We start from the raw sequence: 20,214 nt of genomic DNA, 5'->3' as shown, positions 1-20,214 counted from the left end.
CGCGTGAAATATTTATGAAGCTGCCATGGAAAGATGGAAGAAACGTTTTACAGATAATAAATGATAATAGAACGTTAGAAAGTGTAATCGTACGTTTCCTTTCATTCTGTGAAATTCACTTCCTGAATCCTCGCCCAGCGAACCTCTCATTTCCTCCATTTATATAACCTGCTTAAACGAGCTCTCTCAATCACGGAATTCGTTCCCTCCTTTATAACATTGTACTACTTCCACGAATTAGTACCTACCAATTAGTACTAACTAACGCAGTGTAATTAAGTCCAGGTTATATAAATCAGCGTTATCACTGTACGAAGCAAGCGTTTCGAGAGTTTCTTCTCTACGGTCAATAGTACTGAATGTTTGAAAGATATCCAATTCTAACGCTTTCCTACGTATGTAACGTTCTATGGGTCCATTCTGTATTCTCCGTCTTGCTAGTTTGTGCATTCTATCTGAACATTCGTCAACCTAATTAATTGACATCTAAACGTTGCAATAAATACAACGGCGTGGAAATATTTGTCGTAGCAACTGTATAATCCTTTCTCAATATTTAAATCATACCCCCATGCCCAAAAGTACACACACCCATTCCCCTATTCGCCCATAGATCACGATCACAGGCGATCGATCAAGCCACATAAAAGTACGTACTATCGAACAATATAGAATTTGATGTACCTATCCCGATTAAACGGTGTGTAAATATTACGATAAACACGATAGCGTGCTAATATATTTCGTAATCACGGTGCAATATGTCGCCACTATTTCAGAATTTAGAGCTACGAATTTGCAAATTGTACCTCCATATCCAGAAACACGTTCCCCTATTCATTCATAGACGGTCACACCCGATCAACCATATCCGATCGCAGCACCAAGTTTAGGGTTAAGAAGGTGCACCTACACAACGTCTTCTGGGCGTACATCAGCGACGCCACGCAGATACACCTAACGCCTGGGCGTTTCCGTCTTGGAGCTGCCTTCCATCCAGGAGCAACGTGCTCCGCGTGGCGTCGACCTGTTCGCTCGGACCACCAAAGACCCCGCGGCGAACGACGTAGCCGCCGTTGGAAACCGATCTTACGCCGCGGACGATCGGTACGATTTGTACCCGGTGCTCGTCGCCACGAGGTCGCGATTCCGCACCGCCTCTTCGTGTCATGGTTCCGCCCCGCGAGTTTGACGGCCTGCCCTCCGCGGGAGCCGCCCCCGCTCTTTGAACAGGAACACAGAAACGCGAAGGAACCGACCCAGGAACGAGGAGACGGGGAGCTCGAACTCGATGAACTTGGCCTTGGCGCTGGACACCGCCGCCAATGGGAACAGGGGGGATTTTAGCTGCAGCTGCAGCGAACGAGAGTCTCGGCGATGGATGTTGTTCCGAGGTGATTTAGTGGCTGCAACCACCGATGGAGTTATGTGTTTCTACTCTCGGGTATAGCGTGGATTGGGTACATTGGGTTATTTCACGGATATCTCTCGGAAATTTCTCTTTCAATTGGACGTACTTCCTGCGTAATTAGCACCGGACAGATATTTCTCTCTCAATTTCTTAGACTCGTAAGACACAAGCGCTCTCGATTCATCTCGATAAACGCGTTTCTCAATTAATAGGGTTCGAGCTTCGAATAGGATACGAAATGTGTTTTGAAAGATATCAAATATCTATATCTATGTGTATATGAATCGATTTTCGCAGATTTGTCGGACCACTGGACATGTACCACAGTGCAGGAAAGTTGCCACTCGGAAGTTGAAATCGACCCTTCAGGCGGGTCTGGTAGGCCGGCAAATCGACACTGGCATGCGTAAACATAGGCTTCGAAACCCCAAAGAGGTGGAGAGCGTCCTAATGAATCGCGCATGCCGCATTGCGCAACAGTGTTCTCCTTTTCAACAATCCCACTGTTCGTCGATGGAGTAGGCAGGGTAGGAGCATGCGTGAGGGTTTGTAGCGTGTGTGCGTTGATATAATCGGTGAATACGCGTTGTGGAGAGCAACTAGGAGGGTGGAGTTGAATGATCTCGATGGCGAATGAAAGCAATTTGGTATTCTACCCGCCAGACTTGTATCCATTCTTCCATTATTGTTCATCGATATCATTGGTTTTCTGCATTTTTTAGTCGTGTTTGCGTATTATATTACTTTTCACCATATCGTACATTATATACTACGTTTCGTATATTTGGTATAGCGCTAAAACGCTAATACGACCGACATACAGACATATAAATAAGAAATATAAAATCGAATAATAATTCGTTTTGCGGATTTCTATGCGTTTACGGGGCAACTGGAAAACGCACAAGTACAACGAATGCGTATACGTATATCCGTGGAGATAGAAATATTTAGAAAACCGATATACGATAATATCGCTCGTTTCGCGCGTTCCCTATCTCGGTAAGTTTTTCCACTGCCTCTACCATATAACGATCAGAGGGTAAAATTTATGGAAACCCGTGAAAGGGATGCCGACTGCCACGTGGTATGGTTGCACGCGCCTGCGCCTTCGTACTGTACGGCGGGACGAGCCGTTCCTTCAGGATCGCTCGTGAAGAAAGGTGGAGAGGTCGGAGGACAACGGTCGCGCGCGCGGCTGGGTAGGGGACAGATGGTCGCACGAGGTTGGACGAAAGGGCCAGGCGCACGCCAGTCGAAAAAGGGTGCGACCTTCGTTGGCCGAGGCCAGCCCTCGGGGAGACCGCGCCCACGCATTTTCAGCAGGATCGCAGCACTTGGATGGAGCTCGTTTGGCCTTGGGAACTCTCCGCCCGTGTTGGTACACCTCCTGGTCCCATCGAAGGGCCGCCAAGGGCCGAAGAAACTATCCCCACCAAATACTCTTAAGATATATTATATTGGCTGTGTAGCTTGTGGCTTGTGGCTTGCGGTTTGTGGCTCGTGGCTCGTGGCTCGTGGCTTGTAGCGGGGGAAAACAGGTTTTTACGGTCATAAGTACAAGTGAAATGGTTCGTTCGATCGGAGATAAATCGAAGAAGCGAGATTTTTCATCTTGAGATGCGTATTCCTTTTTAATGTCGCATGTGTTTCAAAGCATCTTACGATTTAAATATACGAACCATCGTACAGAATACCGAACACTGATCGATTCGTATTTAGATATTAACTATATCAAAATCGAAAATATTTCCAAGCTGCAAAAATGTGATTTTGCAGATATCCCAGACATCTAAGAGGTGGAGGGGTTGCGAGAGATCGTAAGAATCGTCCTCGCCGAGAATTCTTCTTAAAATACTGCGCGCGTGGTTTCTAGTGTTTTTGTTGGTATGTTTTTGTAGTGATGGGCCATGCGGAGAAGTTAGCCGTGGATGGCCCGAGCGCGCTTCGCTCGCAATGAGTAAAGTGATTTACGAGGAAGGAAGATGGAGCTCGGTGTAGTTTGATTCGTTAATTGGAAAAGATAGACTTACGTAATCTCCGGTCATCCGGTTTCCTAATATTTTATTACAATTATTTGTATCTTAACATTTTACATGTTGCGTGTAATTAAACGATTGATATTTTTGTGCAATCGTTATTACATGAACGTATAACATTTTGAAAATATACGTGCACTTTGCTTTTCAATAATCTAGAGAGCTTACCAACTTCCAAGTGTTAAGTATCAAAGTTGAAATATCTCCCATCTTTTTCCTCGCTTCGCTGTTGTTTTAGTCGAAATACTGAAACGTTATTTCGTCCCATATATATTCATTGCCTTACGCTTTTTCTTCAACGAGGCACATCTACGCATTTTGAACAGGATCTCATCAGATGTTGCAAGGCGAATATAAGATTCTCGAATCATGTACGTTTCGAAGGACTCTGCTACCTCAGACGATATCCTGCTGTTATTAAGAAACATCGTGCTGCGTAAAGTCCATAATTTTTTTTTTCAGCTAAAAGTTACGTCAACGTAACGAGCGTAGAAAAACGATTTATTTCTTTTTAATATACGAAATTGTTCGTTTTTCTGTGATTCTTATTAAATTTTCTTCTTAACAAAATTCTTCTTATCGAGTATCGCGTAATTACGGTAAAAAAATTCTTCGAACGTGCAAAGTAATCACGAATTAAGGTTATAATTTCCAATGTGAAGTCATTATTGTACTCGTATATAGAGATAAATATCTACAAATACAATTTCCCTTCAGATACGTCCAATGATATCTTCTACGTAATGGTATTTCAATAGCACGTACTCGTAATTGCCGGCTCGCGATGGCCGCTAGGGTGTTGCCATGGTGAGATACCAAACTCCATGAAAATATGACGAGTACGCCATAATCTGAAGCTCTTGAGCATCCTGTTTTCCTATCTTACGATATATGAAAGATATGAATTCGCCTATCTATGTTACATATCGCAAACGGTGAATCTACCACACAACGATATTCCTGGTCTCTCGTAAAGTCTCTCTAATATGGCATAAATAACTTTTTATCAATTTCTACCTCACCTAGAATCACGTCTGCCAATTATTATTCTTCCTTTATCAACGTTGTCGCGATACAGTAAATTTCGTCGAAGCAACGATGAAAGAATATCAAATTCGTTGAAGCAAGTATACAAGAATTTTCACCGTGTCGTAACTCCGATAAACGTTAAAATATAAGGTACGTAAAATTGAGACGTAAAACTGACTGAAAGACGGACGATGGTAGCTTGTATGACTCTTCAGAGAATATTTAAAGGCTGTTGGTCTGCTTCGCGCCGATATGTGCCTCTGGTTCGCCGGTTTCCCGCCAGGGTACCTCTTCGTCCGCCTTATTTCCCTGCTATGTCGATGTAACGGAGTTGTTTACACTGCGCATGTAATATGGCACCAAATACGCTTCTGTTCACGTCACGTCACTCGTGCGTCTTCCTTCCTGGCTACATCTCCACTCTCCACGCAGCTATTTCGATCGATTTTCTCGTTGTAATAACTACTTACAACATCTATATGAAAGCCAATGTACGGATGTAATTTACAAATTTCTATAATCGCGTCGAACGCAATTTTCATATAACCAAATATTATCTCATTGATCAGGCAACTAATATATCTCCCGGGGATATAAGAAATAGTTGAACGCAAGAATAGTTGTAAAGGCTACATCGTAATAGGTTAAATCGCTTAAAAGAGCCGTTACAGTTTCATTGAACTGTTCCGTTGAAGGGTTTGGAGATACCAGAATTCAGGAGAAAGTCGAATCGTTCTCGATACATCCAGAACCAGGAGTCCATGTTTCGCAGCTATTGTCTCGAGTATCGTGATTGGGTGTTTTCACGTTGTGGCCACGTGAACGGTGAAAAGAAAGGGAGAAAAGGCAGCATCAAGAGCAAATCACGATACGGTTGGTAGCAGGGTCACAGGAATTCACAGAGCAACTCGTTTCCATCGAACGGGACACGTGAATACAACGAGAGATAATCAGGTGTTTGACCCTAACGTCTAGCCCTGTCTGTTTCCTCACTTTTTCCGAACGTCCATGAGAACAAGGACGTTATACGCCTAACGATTTTCATCGCGCACAAAATCCTTTCCGAAATTCATCTTTTTTATTGCGAAAATAGATAAGAATTAACAATGCTAATTTCAAACATTCATCGTTGTACGTAATAGGAATCTTTTTTCTAGGTCAAGCGTCGTGTAAATAATTTGTAGATATTCAAAGAGGAGTTTAAGGTAAGGAACTTGCGTTTCTCTCGTGGAACGGAGGAAAGAGAGAAGGTGGTGGGTGGATTGGCTTCTTGACCCCAAACCACCGAAAGTCCACGATGAGATATGAAAAAAATGAAAAGTGATATCTCCGTTAACAGGAGATCATGGTGGCCTCGGAGTTTCGCCCCGGAAACAGGTTGGTATTTGAGTTTCTTTAAAACGCGCCTACCGGTTCTCACGTTCATCGTTCTTATGATAAAAGTTAATAATAACAAATGTCATCTGTCCACTAGAAAAAGTTCGTATGTATCGCATTTATCGAATACGTTGTATGTGATCAAGAAGAATCGTAGAATCAAAAGGATCATCTACGTAGCTGCAAGACAATCCATTAGTTCGATTGAATAACTTTTCTTTAACAAAATCTATACGATTCTTCGAAGTACCAAAAATTCTAATACCGATACTAATAAAATAACTAATATTAAATAACATTTTTATTCTTAATTCAAGTTGTCAAGTATAATCATAAGGAGTGACTTTTAAATTAGCGTGTTCAAGTATAAAAAACCGATTGTATAAATCTCTGAAGACTGTATGGACGAAACGTTCAGGTATCGTCGTAATAACCGCAATTAGATCCGCTTCATTGAGTTCTAAATGCGGAGACTCGATCACTAGGAACACAGATGAGGAGAAGAGCCACGAAGGATCCTCGTAACTGGAAGGAGGAGCCACGACGACGATCCTCCTGCCATTTCATCCTGCTATCCTGACCGCTGTCGCCGTCTTTCTTATTAATATGCTAATTTTACATGGGCATAGGCATCAAATTATTAACGGGACGCTCTATCCACGAGCGTTTCCTCGAAACAGGCTTGATGGTACGTACCGCTTTCGATGTTGTCCAGGGTGTTTCAAGCTTACAGGCACGTGTAATACGAAACACCTTCGACCAGGATAGCATAGCAACGTGTAAAGTCGACTCATCCCCTGCGAAGCCATATATGTCCTTCGAGCATTTCCTTCCTTGGAAATTAGTGATAATGTCCCCTTACTTTTAGTTTGTACGTGATTCGGTTGACAATCTAGATCTTATGAGAGCTTTGTAGTTATTGTTCTACTAATGTGGATTGTCTCGCGCAACTAAACTAATATTACTATATTAGATCTTAACTCATAAATCTAAGAGTCAATAAATAAATTCTATCGCATAACAATGACAGATTGGGCAAAAACATGATAAAGTTTTAAGGATTCTATATATATCTGACGTACAATTGTAAAATTCTACAGCATAAATCTATAACCTACAATTTGTTGTTTCTCTATTCACTAACATTATTGGTCAGTAAATTATTATACAATGGAATAATATTCAGTGAAATATAAATATTTATTCAAGATATGCATGGATGGATATCGATTGTGCCAAGTTAAATATCTTTTCAAAGAATTCATTAAATTCGTCGAGTATATTTTCAAATGTATAAGCAACTGTTAATTTGAGCAGTATGACAACAAAGCGTTAACAATTTTCGGAGACTGAAATACCGTGTGGTAAGAAAATTCTAATATATAGGATACATAAATGAGAAGAAATTCGAGTCTTTAATAGCATTGTAGTTGGAGCGTTCAGACGCGGTCGATGCAATCGACTTGGTTTCTCCGAAGCGGAGAGTTTGTCGAAGTTGAGTTTGTTTCTGAAGATGATTCCAGGAGGATCAGGAATGCATCAGACGCGCGGATCTGAATCCACTTGAGTATCCGCCCTTAAGCTCCCGGAGGGTAGAAGGATTTGCCGCTCCAGTGACTTTGAAAGAAACAGAAACGGCTAAAGAATCAGGAACGCAAACGAGAGAGGAGCAATGGCAACGGATATTCCTCGATAGTGCCTCTGTGTCACTTTTATAGTCCTGGAAGCTACAGAGATGGAAACAAAATGTTCGTGGGCCTTCGAAGCATTTTTAAAGTGCCCGCCATTGGATGTCAATGCGACAGTTGTGCAAAGGTTAGCGGTTAAGATAAATATGCATTAAACAGACTTTAATTTAATTTGGCTTTAGATATCAATGCAATGTGTCCTTTCTGTGTTTATTATTTAACATATTCCTTCACGATATAAAAGTTATCGAAACTTTTGATATAGGGAAATCAGCAGTTTTATAAAGTCGCCTCGTTGCAGGTTCATGATTGACTGTGGCATTGGCAGCCATTTGATTCGAAACAGAGTTTGCAAGACATCAGGAGATCATGTACGCGCAAAAATTCTTTGGAACGCAACTGAGCTTTCAGGGAAGTGTGTGTTTATATATAACAGTTTCACATTGATACGGATATTTTATTTGTTGATAGTTAATCCTTTAGTTTCTTAGATTCTTTAAAAATTTTTAAAGCGTTGCTCAGTAATAGAGTATTATTGGGAGTTATTAGTAGTTCTATAAGAAAACGTGGAACTTCGAACGCTCGGACCTGTTGCCTGTTATCTCGTCATTCTGGGTTCTATTGCTTGACATTTTATTATTTATTACTTTCCTTGAAATAATTCAGCTCTTTTATACAAATATAAACAAAGTTCAAAGAGATAGAAACAAAATAGACGTCATGTGTTCCTAATACATGTAAAGCTATACATATAAACGTAAGAGAGTATACCTGCACAAGCGTCATAGAAACCAATGTTTTGCGAACTGTCTTCCAGTTAGTATACGAACTCTATGGTAGTAATACTAGTAACCACGCGAACTTCGAAACATTCGGCCACACATGATCAGGAAAGTATGAAGGCAGGAGTTCGCGTGATAGTTCATGATGCCAGTAACAGGAAACAAGTATGCGTTAGTTATATTAATACACTTGTACTAAGATGTTTCATTAACCTCTATTTGTGTGTTAAAACGGATTAAGAACGACGGAGAAATGGCTCTTGGTCGAAGGCAAATCCGAGAATCGAACATCGAGAACAGAGAACGAATAAACAACCTTATAGGGATGTTAGAAGATGGTAGAAGGTTGAACGCATTTGCCTAGATATTTCTTGCGGGAAGGGTATCGATTGTGTGTGGTATATAGTAAAGCAGGGTCGTTTCAGTCGCTTCGCTTAAGCTCCGACATCTTATCTCGTCATCAAGTCGTTAGAACAATTACAGATTTTTCCGAATTTCATTACATACTTCCGATTTTCATTATTCAGAATAATATGTCAGAATTAATATTCGTATTCTCAAATCAATTCTATTAATTATATGCTATCAAGTATATAGGAAGTATGACTGGGTAACTCGCAGTGCAATTTATCGATAACCTAACAGACAAATAATAATGGAAAGAGCAACCTACGCTATTATATTATTATATTATATTATATTGGGAACAGAAGATGTATTGTACAACTATTTGATAATGAAGTAGGAACCCATTACAGTTCGTTAATTGCACGTATCTTTCAAATATCTTTCGATAAAATCAACGAAAGATAATTATCAATAGTCGTCGTACCGCGCACGATTGTGGTAAAATTCGTGATAGTTCATTTCGCATTTCAACTCAAATGTACATACTTAAATAGCCCATCACCAAAAATTCCAAACCATGCGACTCACCAATCGTAGAACAACTGAATAGACGATAAGATCCCATTGCTTTCGATCTGGTTGCATCTATTACACGAAACGTAGACGAGAAATCGAACCCCGTCTATAGTGCAGTAGTTGGTGTCTAGTGTATTTGTACACAATTAATAAATTATTAAATATAATAAACAACGTTTAGAAATGTTATGAAAAGAAACTAATAATTTAATTGTTATAAATGAATAGTTTAAAATGTTTAAGACAGTTAGTTAAGGTAGGATAGCCCAGGATAGATAAGGTTAAAGTTACGTTTAACATTTACATTTATGATTATCGTTTTATTTCAATTAGTAATTTAATTACTGATGTTGTTTTATTCAACAAAAGGGGGACATTACGTCTATCGTATTTAATTGTAGCGAGGTTAAGAAGGAAAGAAGGAGTAGTGGGGTTAATTGGCGGGACAAGTAATTCGAGTAATAAGTAAGAGGTTACTAATTCTCTTTAGTACTTACGATTTCTCGTTTACGGTTTTACATAACGGTACCTCACGTTCAAATGGATGAATTCGATCACCAGAACTTTATTTAATTGAGCACTAACTAAAGTTTTGTTTAAATGAACGGAACGTATTCAAACGGACTAATTATACTCGACGCGACATTATACGTTGTAGAGGGCGTTATAAAACTTTCGAATAGTCGGTATTACAGAACATGTGACGTCATGTAAGAACAGACAAGGCACGTTCGTACATAAAATCAGTCGATAATCATTCGCCGGTACAACTAATATACCCGTGTCATTCTTAACTTTGTCGCTTGAAATCGCCACCAGGTGTCAGCATCGTGCGCAACTGGATGCAGCACAGAGTGCATCTGTCTCGCGAAATGCCACGGCCCAAAAGTGGCAGCGCGTGTCTCCTGTCGCTCGTGACGACGATTCGGCGTGCGTGAGTCGTGTGTACGATCTGTGTTCTCATCAGACTCCTTTTTCTCTCCCCTGAACCGGCGATTCTTCGCCGAGACTCGCGTTTCTCTGTGTACGTGGTGGACGGGTCCGCGTGTGTGTCCGCATGAGAGCTCGTGATTCGCATCGTTTCGAACGTTCACGTCGATCGAGGCGGTGACGGCGACGAGTGCAGTAGCGTTCGGGTGCGGCGTTTACGTTCTTCTACGTTTTTCGACGGAGAACGGAAAAACAGTGAGTCTCGAGGGACAGGCGAATCCCCTCGGGTCGACCAGACAGCAAAAGGAGAGGGGAGAAAGGAACAAACAGAGACATTGCGGGTAGACGTTAGGAAAAAAAGGTTACAAGCGACAGGGACACGCAACGTATACGCGAACCGCGCGAGAAAGAGATACTCGATCGTTGATAGTGTGCCTGAGCTTGTGCACGCGTTCTCTGCCGCGAGTTTACATCGCGCCGGGTCGAACGGCGATATTTTTCGCCGCCATATTTGTACCGCCGTCACATGCAACCTGTTGTTTTCGTTGCGTCCTCGTGTCGTCGCTGAGATCGCCTGCCGGATATACACTTTGGCGAACCGTGTGCGCGTAAACGTCGAACGCGGGAGTTCACTTAACCTAACATCAGCCCCGGGGAGAACCGTCAACGTGGCCGTCTACCATCAGGATGAACGGGTGAGTTTGTGCACATGGGAATTATCGACGAATTGTACGCCACTGTGTGCGTGCATATATACCGTCACGTTAACTGGCAAAGGTGGGGGGGGGCTATCTGGCCACTTGTCGAGACAGCTATCGTTTTAGGAAATTTTAAGTATCTTTGGTAACGAGCGCGAGTCAGGTAGGAATATCCCTTATTTGGTTGTGACATGTAGTTTATTTAGTTTACTATGTGTTCCATAATATATGGTTTATTTGTATTTATAATATTAGATTTCTTTGTATATTTAGCGAATTAATGAGTTACTAGCTATCCTTGTTTTTAGTATTTAGTATTTTACGTCAAATATAATGTCTTTGTCAAACTTGTTACTACAGCGTGTGCGTTGAAAAGTTCGAAATTGTAGATTGGGTTATAAACTCGTTTTTTACGCGTTTATATCAAAAGTAGGATAATCAACCGACTCTTATATTGGAAAATTGTCTACTACCGATGTTGGCACTATCATATGCGTGTATTGACAAGTTACAAATTGTAGGTTATACACGCTACGAATTTACTTCGTATTGGTATAATCAAACGACCGCTCTTACGTAATTTACGAAACTCAGTTGTAGTAGTTTCTTTTTATCATTCAACTCATTGCTCTTGTGTAATTTGACAAACCATTCTGTACTTATTTTATCATCAAACCGGTGCTTTTACGCGAGAGCGTTAATCGCTAGCGAAATATAAGACTGCTGTAAATCGTATATAAAAAGAAGGACAAGAATTTTTTTAATGTATAACTAGTGACTCGTCAAACTTTGCTAGTAATATTTAGTTGTGTACAAGAGAGTTCGAAGAACTTGACGGCCAGTTAACGAAGCAAAATTCCGGCCAGTTAGCGTGGCACTGCTCTGTGCCTCGTAAATGTGTGCGAGGTGTCGTGCACGGTCGTGGAAGAAAGGGAAAGGAAAGGGTGTAGCTGAGTGGATGAGGAAAGAGAGAGCGAGAGAGAAAGAAAGAATCGATCTGTGCGTCGTGAAGAGAGAGAGAAGCGAACGATGTTGCGGAACCGCGTAAGCTGGAGTGAGAGAGAAAGAGTACGCGTCACGTGGGCTAGAGAGAGATAAGGATACACGCGTTCTGTTGGAGCAGGCGCTCTTTCAAACTTTGCTTTTTCCTTTTTCCTCCGCCTCTTGCCGACGTTGTACCCTTTTCTCTACGCTTTCGTTTGTCTCCCTTTCACATGTACAGGGCGTTGAAAAAGGTGAAATTTATACCGTGTGATCGCAAAGACACGAAGACTATGAATTTCACGTACGTTAATGTCGTTTGAGGCTTATTTTTCAAGTTAAACTTCTTCGTTGTCTCGACGTCTAATGTCACACCATACAGGGTGTCCTAACAACCATAGTAACATTGGCAAGGTGTGATTCCACGTGAAAAGAAGTGGAATATCCTTTCATATGGCGTCTCGTTCTCGCGAAAATTAAATTTGACAGAGTATCAAGCTAAACGTGTTCAAACTTTATTTCCTCGAGAACAGCGTCTTAATTTCGTACGTATAATAACCTTCTGCTGATTATTTACTCCCACCTAACCAGTAATTAACCGTATTTACGTATATACGTGTGAAATAAATTTTCAAATTCGATTTTTCACGTAGAATCGCCTTCTTACCGGTAGCGTCAAGATTTCCAAGATACTCTCCGTACAGATATCGTTCATCCTTTTTCAATCACTCTGTATAGACGTACACGTGCGCAACTAGACGTTACTCGCGGTTTTTCTGCTTCTGCGTGTCAGTGGCCACGTGATGCTGTTCGTCAAACTGGTGTGTCGCGTCGCGTGGCCGACTGTGTTTCTCTCTCTCTCTCTCTCTCTCTCTCTCTCTCTTCCTCCCTCCCTCCCTCCCTCCTTCCCTCCTTTCCTCTCTCCATCTTTCTCCCCCCCCCTCTCTCTCTCTCAAATAATGCACGCACACATGTGTAATATGCTCTCGAGACGCTTTTCGATGATCATTATTTTGTCATCGCGCCCGCTGGCTTCTCCTTTCTTCTCGCTCTCGCGCATACCCAACGAGTCGATTAATTCTGGGTAACATATGCGACGCTTTCGGGAAATCTTAACGTTTCGGACGTGTGTTCTCTTGTGCAGGCTAGTTTGGGAATGAATATATTTGAAGAGGTAATGATTCTATGAAATAATGGTGTTCCTAAAGAATAATGGAATTTGGAAAGAATCGAGGTTAGTTGCAGTTATTTTGAACGAAAGTGGTGTTATTATTCTGTTTGACGATTAACGATACCAAGTTAATTTTAGTTATTTCCTGATACGCGTTCATTTTTCGAATTCTTTCTTGCCATCGAAACCTTTTAATGGTATCTTTTATTTTATCAAGCTTCGTATGACTTCTCCTTTTCTTTTTTCTTATTATTGTTATTATTCCATAAAATCATTGCTATAAGTGGCTGAAATAATATTTGTCTTTGAATATCCTGTACAAGAGTTTTATCGATTTTCATGATACTCTGTCTGCAATTGGATTAATAAAATGTGTAATGTTTTTATGCTTATCGTATTTTAGCGAGCGTTAGTAGTTTCGTACATAGTAAGTAGCCATTTAGTATAGCGTTATGTATAATTGTTATACGGTGTATTTCCGAATTCAAGCTGTTGTTAAAGCTATGATAAAGTAGAATATTTATCTTCGACAAACTATATTCTCTTATGTTTATGAAATATAAAGTTCATAAAGTGACGTTGGATGTTACGTAAGTGTACTTTATATTTTCGTAAAATATCGAAAGCAATTGGTGAACTATGGGTTTGTAGGAAATATCGAGAACTATTAACACGATTAACTATTTTTCCACTTTGTTGCTATCTGAAGAGCAATTGAGAGGGTTTTAACAGAAGCTTTGCTAATCCTATCTCTGGTGCGTTTTACCGCTAAACACTGACGATTTACCAATTACGCTTACGAGGCTGTACTTATAATTCCATTCGGGCATGTATCTTCTTGTCAACTATGGTTTTCTTTAAACACACGTATCTTCATACCTACGAATGAACGATTTTTCAATCGTAATTTCTTCTTCTATGAATTTTCCACCGAAAAGTTCGCCGATTCGAACTCCTCTCTTTTGAAATCTTCCAATGAAAAATTTATCGTTATAAAAATCGTTCGAGATATTTTTTTTTTTATTTCCTCGTATACGTAGGCCCGATCGCGTACGTGGCAATATGGTACAGTTTAGCCGCGGTTCGAGCGATTGACGGAAAGTTGAAATATTCAGGAGCCGTCGCGTTTCATGCGGGGTTAACTTTCCGGTCGGTATTTCGACGCACGCGGTAACTGCTCCGACGTTTCGACCCGAACAGGTGTGCTTTATCAACCCACGGTCACGTCAGAGCTGCGAATTCGATAACTCTCGCACCGACCTATCGTTGGTGGATAATTTTTTTTTCTACGTATACCATTTATTTTTACCATTGCGAAGATAGAGCTCGAGGCACGAAAATCTAAAAACAAGGGACAACTCGACGGCTTACGCGACTCGAAACGAATGAAAAATGAACACGCGGATCAGTTAAATGTTAAAACAAAAACAAATTTGGATGCTAATGTAGCGTTAGAATTTTCGTAGAATTTTCACTACCGGCACTTTTCGTACGATCATGTCGGTATCGATGAAAGCGTAAGGAGGTGTTCGAAACAAATATAAATATTTCGATTGTTATGTTAGATGGGAAAATATCACAGAAACGAAGTTGTTGATATAGACAACGAATATAGATGGTGAAACGTGACTTGCCCTATACGGGAGTATCTCGTACAAATATGATAAATCTATATAGAGTGGTCGATGAGATATAGAGAGTAATATATTTCCTTTGCCCCTATGCCATCAACCTAATCATCTTTCCAGCTTCGCATGGTACATAAATATCTGCATCGTTCGATAATTCTATCCGAAGATGTCTATATTCGTTGAGGAGGCGATCGTCCAGGGACGAAATTAGGTTTCGCCACTTCATCGGTCCGCGAGATATGCAATAAGACGAGCGGAACGTCGTCCGCTAGTGGAGCAGTGCCAGCCAAAGATTTATCGGTGGGCTCTGCATGCGCCTACTTAATAAGACGTCTTGATCGCGTGTACGCGACTCTCCGCTACGCCAATAGATCTCGTCCTGACACCCAGTGATTCCGATCCTTGCCGCCACGCGATAGTAGGACAATTAGGTGGCGTCGTTCGCGACACGTTTGTAACACCGGCTTAAGGGAGACCGACACCCACCGGTGCATTCTGGTAGAATTAAACGGATCGTTCTTGAGACCTGTTTTGACGGATATCGGACGATCCTCGCGCGGAATGTCCGTTTAATATAATCCGATAAGTCAACGTCGAAATTATCATTTTACTCGATTGCGAGTTTAAATAGGGGAAAAGCACGCAATTTTACCGACACGATTTCCTTCGTAGATAAGAAATAATAAATCTAGCATCTCGCGTATCTTAAGTTAAGTGTATTTCATAGGGGTTTCTCTTACGCGTTTTCCATATTTACATTTATTACTTTTATACAAATTTCACTTGTGTTCGCCAGTGTTTGTGTAAGTATATATACTTACTAACAGGCAATTTGTCGTATGTTATCGTTGAAATACGTAAAAAGAGAAAAAGGCGTAAAGTCTGACAGGAGATTAGACGAAAAGAGGCGATTATCAGGATCAATACGGACATAAGTTCGTAAAACGATGGTTCTGGGGCAGGTTTCGAATATCAAGTTCCGCGCGATACCGCGAGTTACTGGTATACAATACGAAAACGATACCGTGTATCACGGTAACTTGAGTATACCAACTGTAGGTTTCGCGAATCTGTTAAGGTTTCTCCGCTAATGCGGTCTAACGTTGATTCGCGGTAACGATTCGGTAACGATCGTTACCGAAAAGCCAGAATAAGTTCTAAAATGTGCAAACTGTATCTGGTAATTTAGATTCTCGACGTGTATTGTACGTAGGTCTTCGTTATCCTTGAAAGCTGAGAAATTAATTCAACTGAAATTTCGCGATCGAAACGTTAGGTTTCCATTATCGAGCGCACTACACAGCTTGGAGCTTGGAAAATATAGGAAATTTACCGGGATATTTTCTAGAATCTGAAAGAGATGTCTTTCGCGAGAGAGAATAAGAAAATTCTATTCGTGCGTAAAATTACCCTGCTAAATTAGCGTGCGCTGTTGCGAAAAATAGGCTTTCGGCATTTTATGGGGAACCGTTACAAGCGTCCCTACCAAGTTTCACGATCGCCCAGATTTCGTTGGCAATGGTCCCTCTGTACCGGTCGAAAATAGCGAACGATCAATGGAACATGGTAAATAGATATAACAGAACTGTCAACCTTTCGATCAAGTAGCCGCGGATGTTCAAATATTTACGCAGTGTGATGTACCAACGAGCCGAATGTCTTGCTTCTACGTCGGAATTGCGCGGCAAATCGGTCGACGCGCGATGATACCAATACCAATAGGCTGAATTTCTTGCTTCTACGTCGGAATTCCGTGTCAGGTAGCTGGACGCTTGATTTTTGATTACTCCGTGGCAAACAGAAAGGCCAATCGCTGACAGTGTCAGAGGGAGAGAGAGAGAAAAGGGGGACGTTTCCACGGGATGAATGCTCGGTAATTGCTACTGGAGGGACACGGTGCCTCCGTGCCAGGGAATCCTCGCGTCTCTTTCGTTCCACCGTCTGCCTCTATCTGGCAAATTGGCCTCGAAGCTCCGGATGGGTGCATTACCAATGCATCGCTGCGCATCCGTCGATTGAACTTTTTGACGCAGCCTCGAAACAGCCCACGTTCCCTCCCCATCGTTCGGCATTTTGTATCGATGAATACGACGCCGCGTGTGCCAACCTGTAGCGACTCGTGTCAATCGCGTTCCATCCATCTCCTTCTCTCTTTATCATTTCCCTTTGGAGCGCCGTTTTTTGCCATTTTTGTTCGGCTCGCGCACCGCTTTCCTATACGTACCATAGTGGATCGACCGTGGGATATTTTTTACGATGGGTCGAGAGCGTTTCTTTTATTCCGTTCGAACGTTTCCACGGAAGAACCGGGTAGTTGGATGGTTGAGGTAGTGGCAGCGGGATAAAGGGATGGGAAAAAGCGTCGATAGGTTTAAGCGCAGCAAGGTGACGATGCGGCAAACGGACAGCGACGATGCACCAAAATATGTTGTTTGCTACCACTCCATTGCACTCCAGACGCGCGAAAAAACGTTCTGTCCAAATTGCTTCTCCATTTCATTAGAAACTATAAAAGCTACATATAAATGTAAAAGCAGTCGGATCGCAATATCGTGCAAATTGTAAAAGAAATTGTTTGCGAGTGCTGTGTCAGCGTATGAAAGAAAGACAGACGTTGGCTATGAAATCGGGCATCCGTTGGAAAAGCAACGACAACGACTACCTGCCAGAACGTGTCGTGATAATTTATCGATCGACAGCGAGCAATTTGCAGACGCAACGCGGTGTTCCAATTCGCGACGCGACAATGGTTCCGTTATCGCGCTGGAAGACACTGGTATCGCGTCACGGGGGAGAATCGGATCGCGCGCGAATCTAATGGTTGCGGAGGATCGGCCCCTTTGAGACGGTCACGCGGGATCGATGCCACGTCCATTCAAACGCAATATCGAGAACAGCGAGATAGACGCCGCATTCAGCCCCATTGCCGTTGCATTTATCAACGCCGCCAACGTCATTATGCCACGCATATTTATCGTGCCTGGCACAATCGAATTGCGATCACCGTACAAAATCGTTGTTCCATTAATTATCGTTTCAAAAATTGTTGCCCTGCTAATCGTTACACCTAGAAATCGTTATTTAATTACACTGTTAATTGTTATCGCTTCAACGATCGTTGCCTGACTAGCTATTGCTGCGAAAATTGTTGCTTCGTTGCCAATCGATTCTTCCAAATGATTCTCTTCGGTTTTTACTTTGTCCAAAAGACAAACGTTCCACGCTGCAACGATTTACACGATGTCCAGTGGACTCGATGCGTCCGAACGTCGATTAATCGCCATCATCGTTCCCCGCACTCCATTAACACAGAAGAATAAACGTACCAGCAAACGGTAACGTACTATTGATTCGAGATTTCCACGGTGCGTCGATTTTTGTCGGAATAAAATGGTCGCGGTGAATGCTTTTCGATCGCATCCGTCGGACCGTAATCGAATCATCTCGATGATTCCGGCTCGAAGTTACGGGCGCCATCTGTAACGCTCGAACCGACGAGATTGGAAAATTATTGGCCAACTATTCGAACGCATATGACGCGCGCTTTACGAAACGTTCGTGGGTCGTCTCGTTTCAACGAAACCACGTTATATCTCTTTTCTTCTTTTTCCTTTTTTTCTTTTCTTTTTTTCTTTTTTTCTTTTTTTCTTTGTTTCTTTTTTCTATGTAAACGCGACGACTTGCGATCGTTGTCACGCGCGTGAGTCTTTTTCGTTTTGACCAAACGCTTTTCAAAGGTTGCTTTCGCTACGATTGGCAATTTTGATCGACATTTTTCTTTGTTCTTTTCTTTTTTTTTTTTTTCTTTATAGATATACCTGCCTTTTCTGGCTAGTCGGTCAACGAATTTGTCGGAGATATTTTTCGAATGGTCTGCGGGTGTAGGTTCGATGAACTATCTAGGTTTGTGGAACTATCAACAGGACAGATTAGCGATTAGCGGAATTTTTTAGCGGGTCGAGGTTTTCGAAAACGCTTACGAAGTTGCGTTCGTCGAGGTAGCGTGGGATGAATTTTAAAGTTGAAAAGCGAATGTAATTTCTGACGAATGTCCGCGCGACATTTAACGTTCAGCCGCGATAATTTCTACTTGCGTTAAATAGATAATTAAAGGAGATTTATTAAATTCCGAATTTTTTCAGAAAAATACGACTCCATTATTTCATGTTTACGCAGGCGTTGTTTAACTAGAAATAATAGGAGGAGCAAAGAAACTAGCGGTTCTTCTTTGAACGTACTAACTTTAATATGCAAATATTACGGAGGGAAACGCTGCTATGTTTTTCTTGATGAATTTATTCATTGCACGGAATCTGCGCGTGTTTGCTCAGAAAATAATTGCGAGATAATTCTTTGGTTCCGGGGATTAAGCGTGCAAGCCCCTAACAACCTTTTTCGTGTTTAATTTCAATTTGAAAAAGTCTTTGCCTCTACCGTTGTTTCTCTTACGAAACCGCGCGTTTTGTCTCTTTAGACGTACGTCTCGTTTGCAAATTAATTGTCAAAAACAACGTACTTTCCTTTTAACGTTTCGATAAACGTTAAACGTCGAATTTTAGAGTATACGCTGCAGTTATTATTGGAATTTCGACGCGAAATTACATTCGGTGTGTAGTTTTAAATTTATTAGAACGCCACGACGTAAATTTCAAATGAGAAATATTTATCTCGATTCTACCGCTATTTTACTATTTCGCAAGATGAACCAATTCTTAATACACGTCGAATAATTAGAATATCAAACGGAATGTCATAATTTCGTCTGCTTTTTCTCAAACAAAATGAAATTTTGCCGCAGCTCAAAGGATTCGTAATTTCGCGTTACAATTGACGACTGGAATGAAAGAGAGCGCGATATAATATTGAATGTACCATTAATAATTGAAGCCTAGAAAGTCATTCGCGTTCTGTGAGCTCGAAGCTGCGAGTTTCATTTTAATGAGATACCCTCGGTGCAAAGCATCAGCAATATTTGCAAAGACACTTGGCTCGCGCTTAAAGAGAAAGGGAAAGATTTGACAAAGAGAATTCTCGTTTTGTTCGGCTTAATGCACGTTCAGTTACCTTTAGACTAATTAGTCAGCTGTATCGTAATTCTGTAATAGAGTTTCTGCGAACTAAGGACGGGGGAGTGTTGCAAGGAATTTAATACGAAGGCGAAGAACGAAGCAAATTGTCCGTTGTAAGTCGAGTAAAATCGTAAATGTAATTATTGTCAGCTAAAAATTTATCGAGCAACGAAGCGTCAGGACGCGTGTATGGTAATTTTGTAGTTCTGTCGTAACGATATTTTCAAAATATCGGATAATTCTGACGGCTACCGAAAAATGAAATATCGATACGGCCAGGGTCTGTAAAAAAAGAAAAAAAGAAAAAAGGAGAAGAAAAAGAAAGAAAGAAAAGTTTAACACGCGCGAGGGAACAAATGCTTTTATATCGGCTGAGATCGACCCAGTTATCGCCTATTCACGGTTCATCGTACAATGTTTCACGAATGTCTCGACGCTAATAGATGGTGGCACGGTGCCATCGTCAACGGTTCGCGAAAAGATG

The 20,214-nt window shown here is 41.4% G+C and overlaps 1 protein-coding gene across 6 annotated transcripts in view; it reads left to right on the top strand.

Annotated features, from left to right (window-relative positions):
- Positions 1-10,745: 10,745 nt before the first annotated feature.
- heph (polypyrimidine tract-binding protein 1 heph) overlaps positions 10,746-20,214 on the top strand; it is a 415,917-nt gene continuing 406,448 nt past the window's right edge. For 3 of the 6 annotated variants that reach the window (XM_069130475.1, XM_069130471.1, XM_069130469.1), the window contains exon 1: positions 10,756-10,875. Coding sequence is in view for 1 of the 6 variants with exons in the window: in XM_069130468.1 (XP_068986569.1) it covers positions 10,868-10,875 (8 nt within the window). In the remaining 5 variants the exon portion in view is untranslated. Of the gene's footprint in view, positions 10,876-20,214 lie in introns of all 6 variants that reach the window. The other 3 variants (XM_069130464.1, XM_069130468.1, XM_069130463.1) reach the window with 3 other exon arrangements.

This window comes from Bombus flavifrons, chromosome 16 (assembly GCF_040668555.2).
Source record: "Bombus flavifrons isolate JBK064 chromosome 16, iyBomFlav1_principal, whole genome shotgun sequence".
Taxonomy (NCBI): Eukaryota; Metazoa; Arthropoda; class Insecta; order Hymenoptera; family Apidae; genus Bombus; species Bombus flavifrons.
The sequence above is the reverse complement of the archived record's forward strand: the minus strand, read 5'-3'. Positions and strand labels throughout refer to the sequence as shown.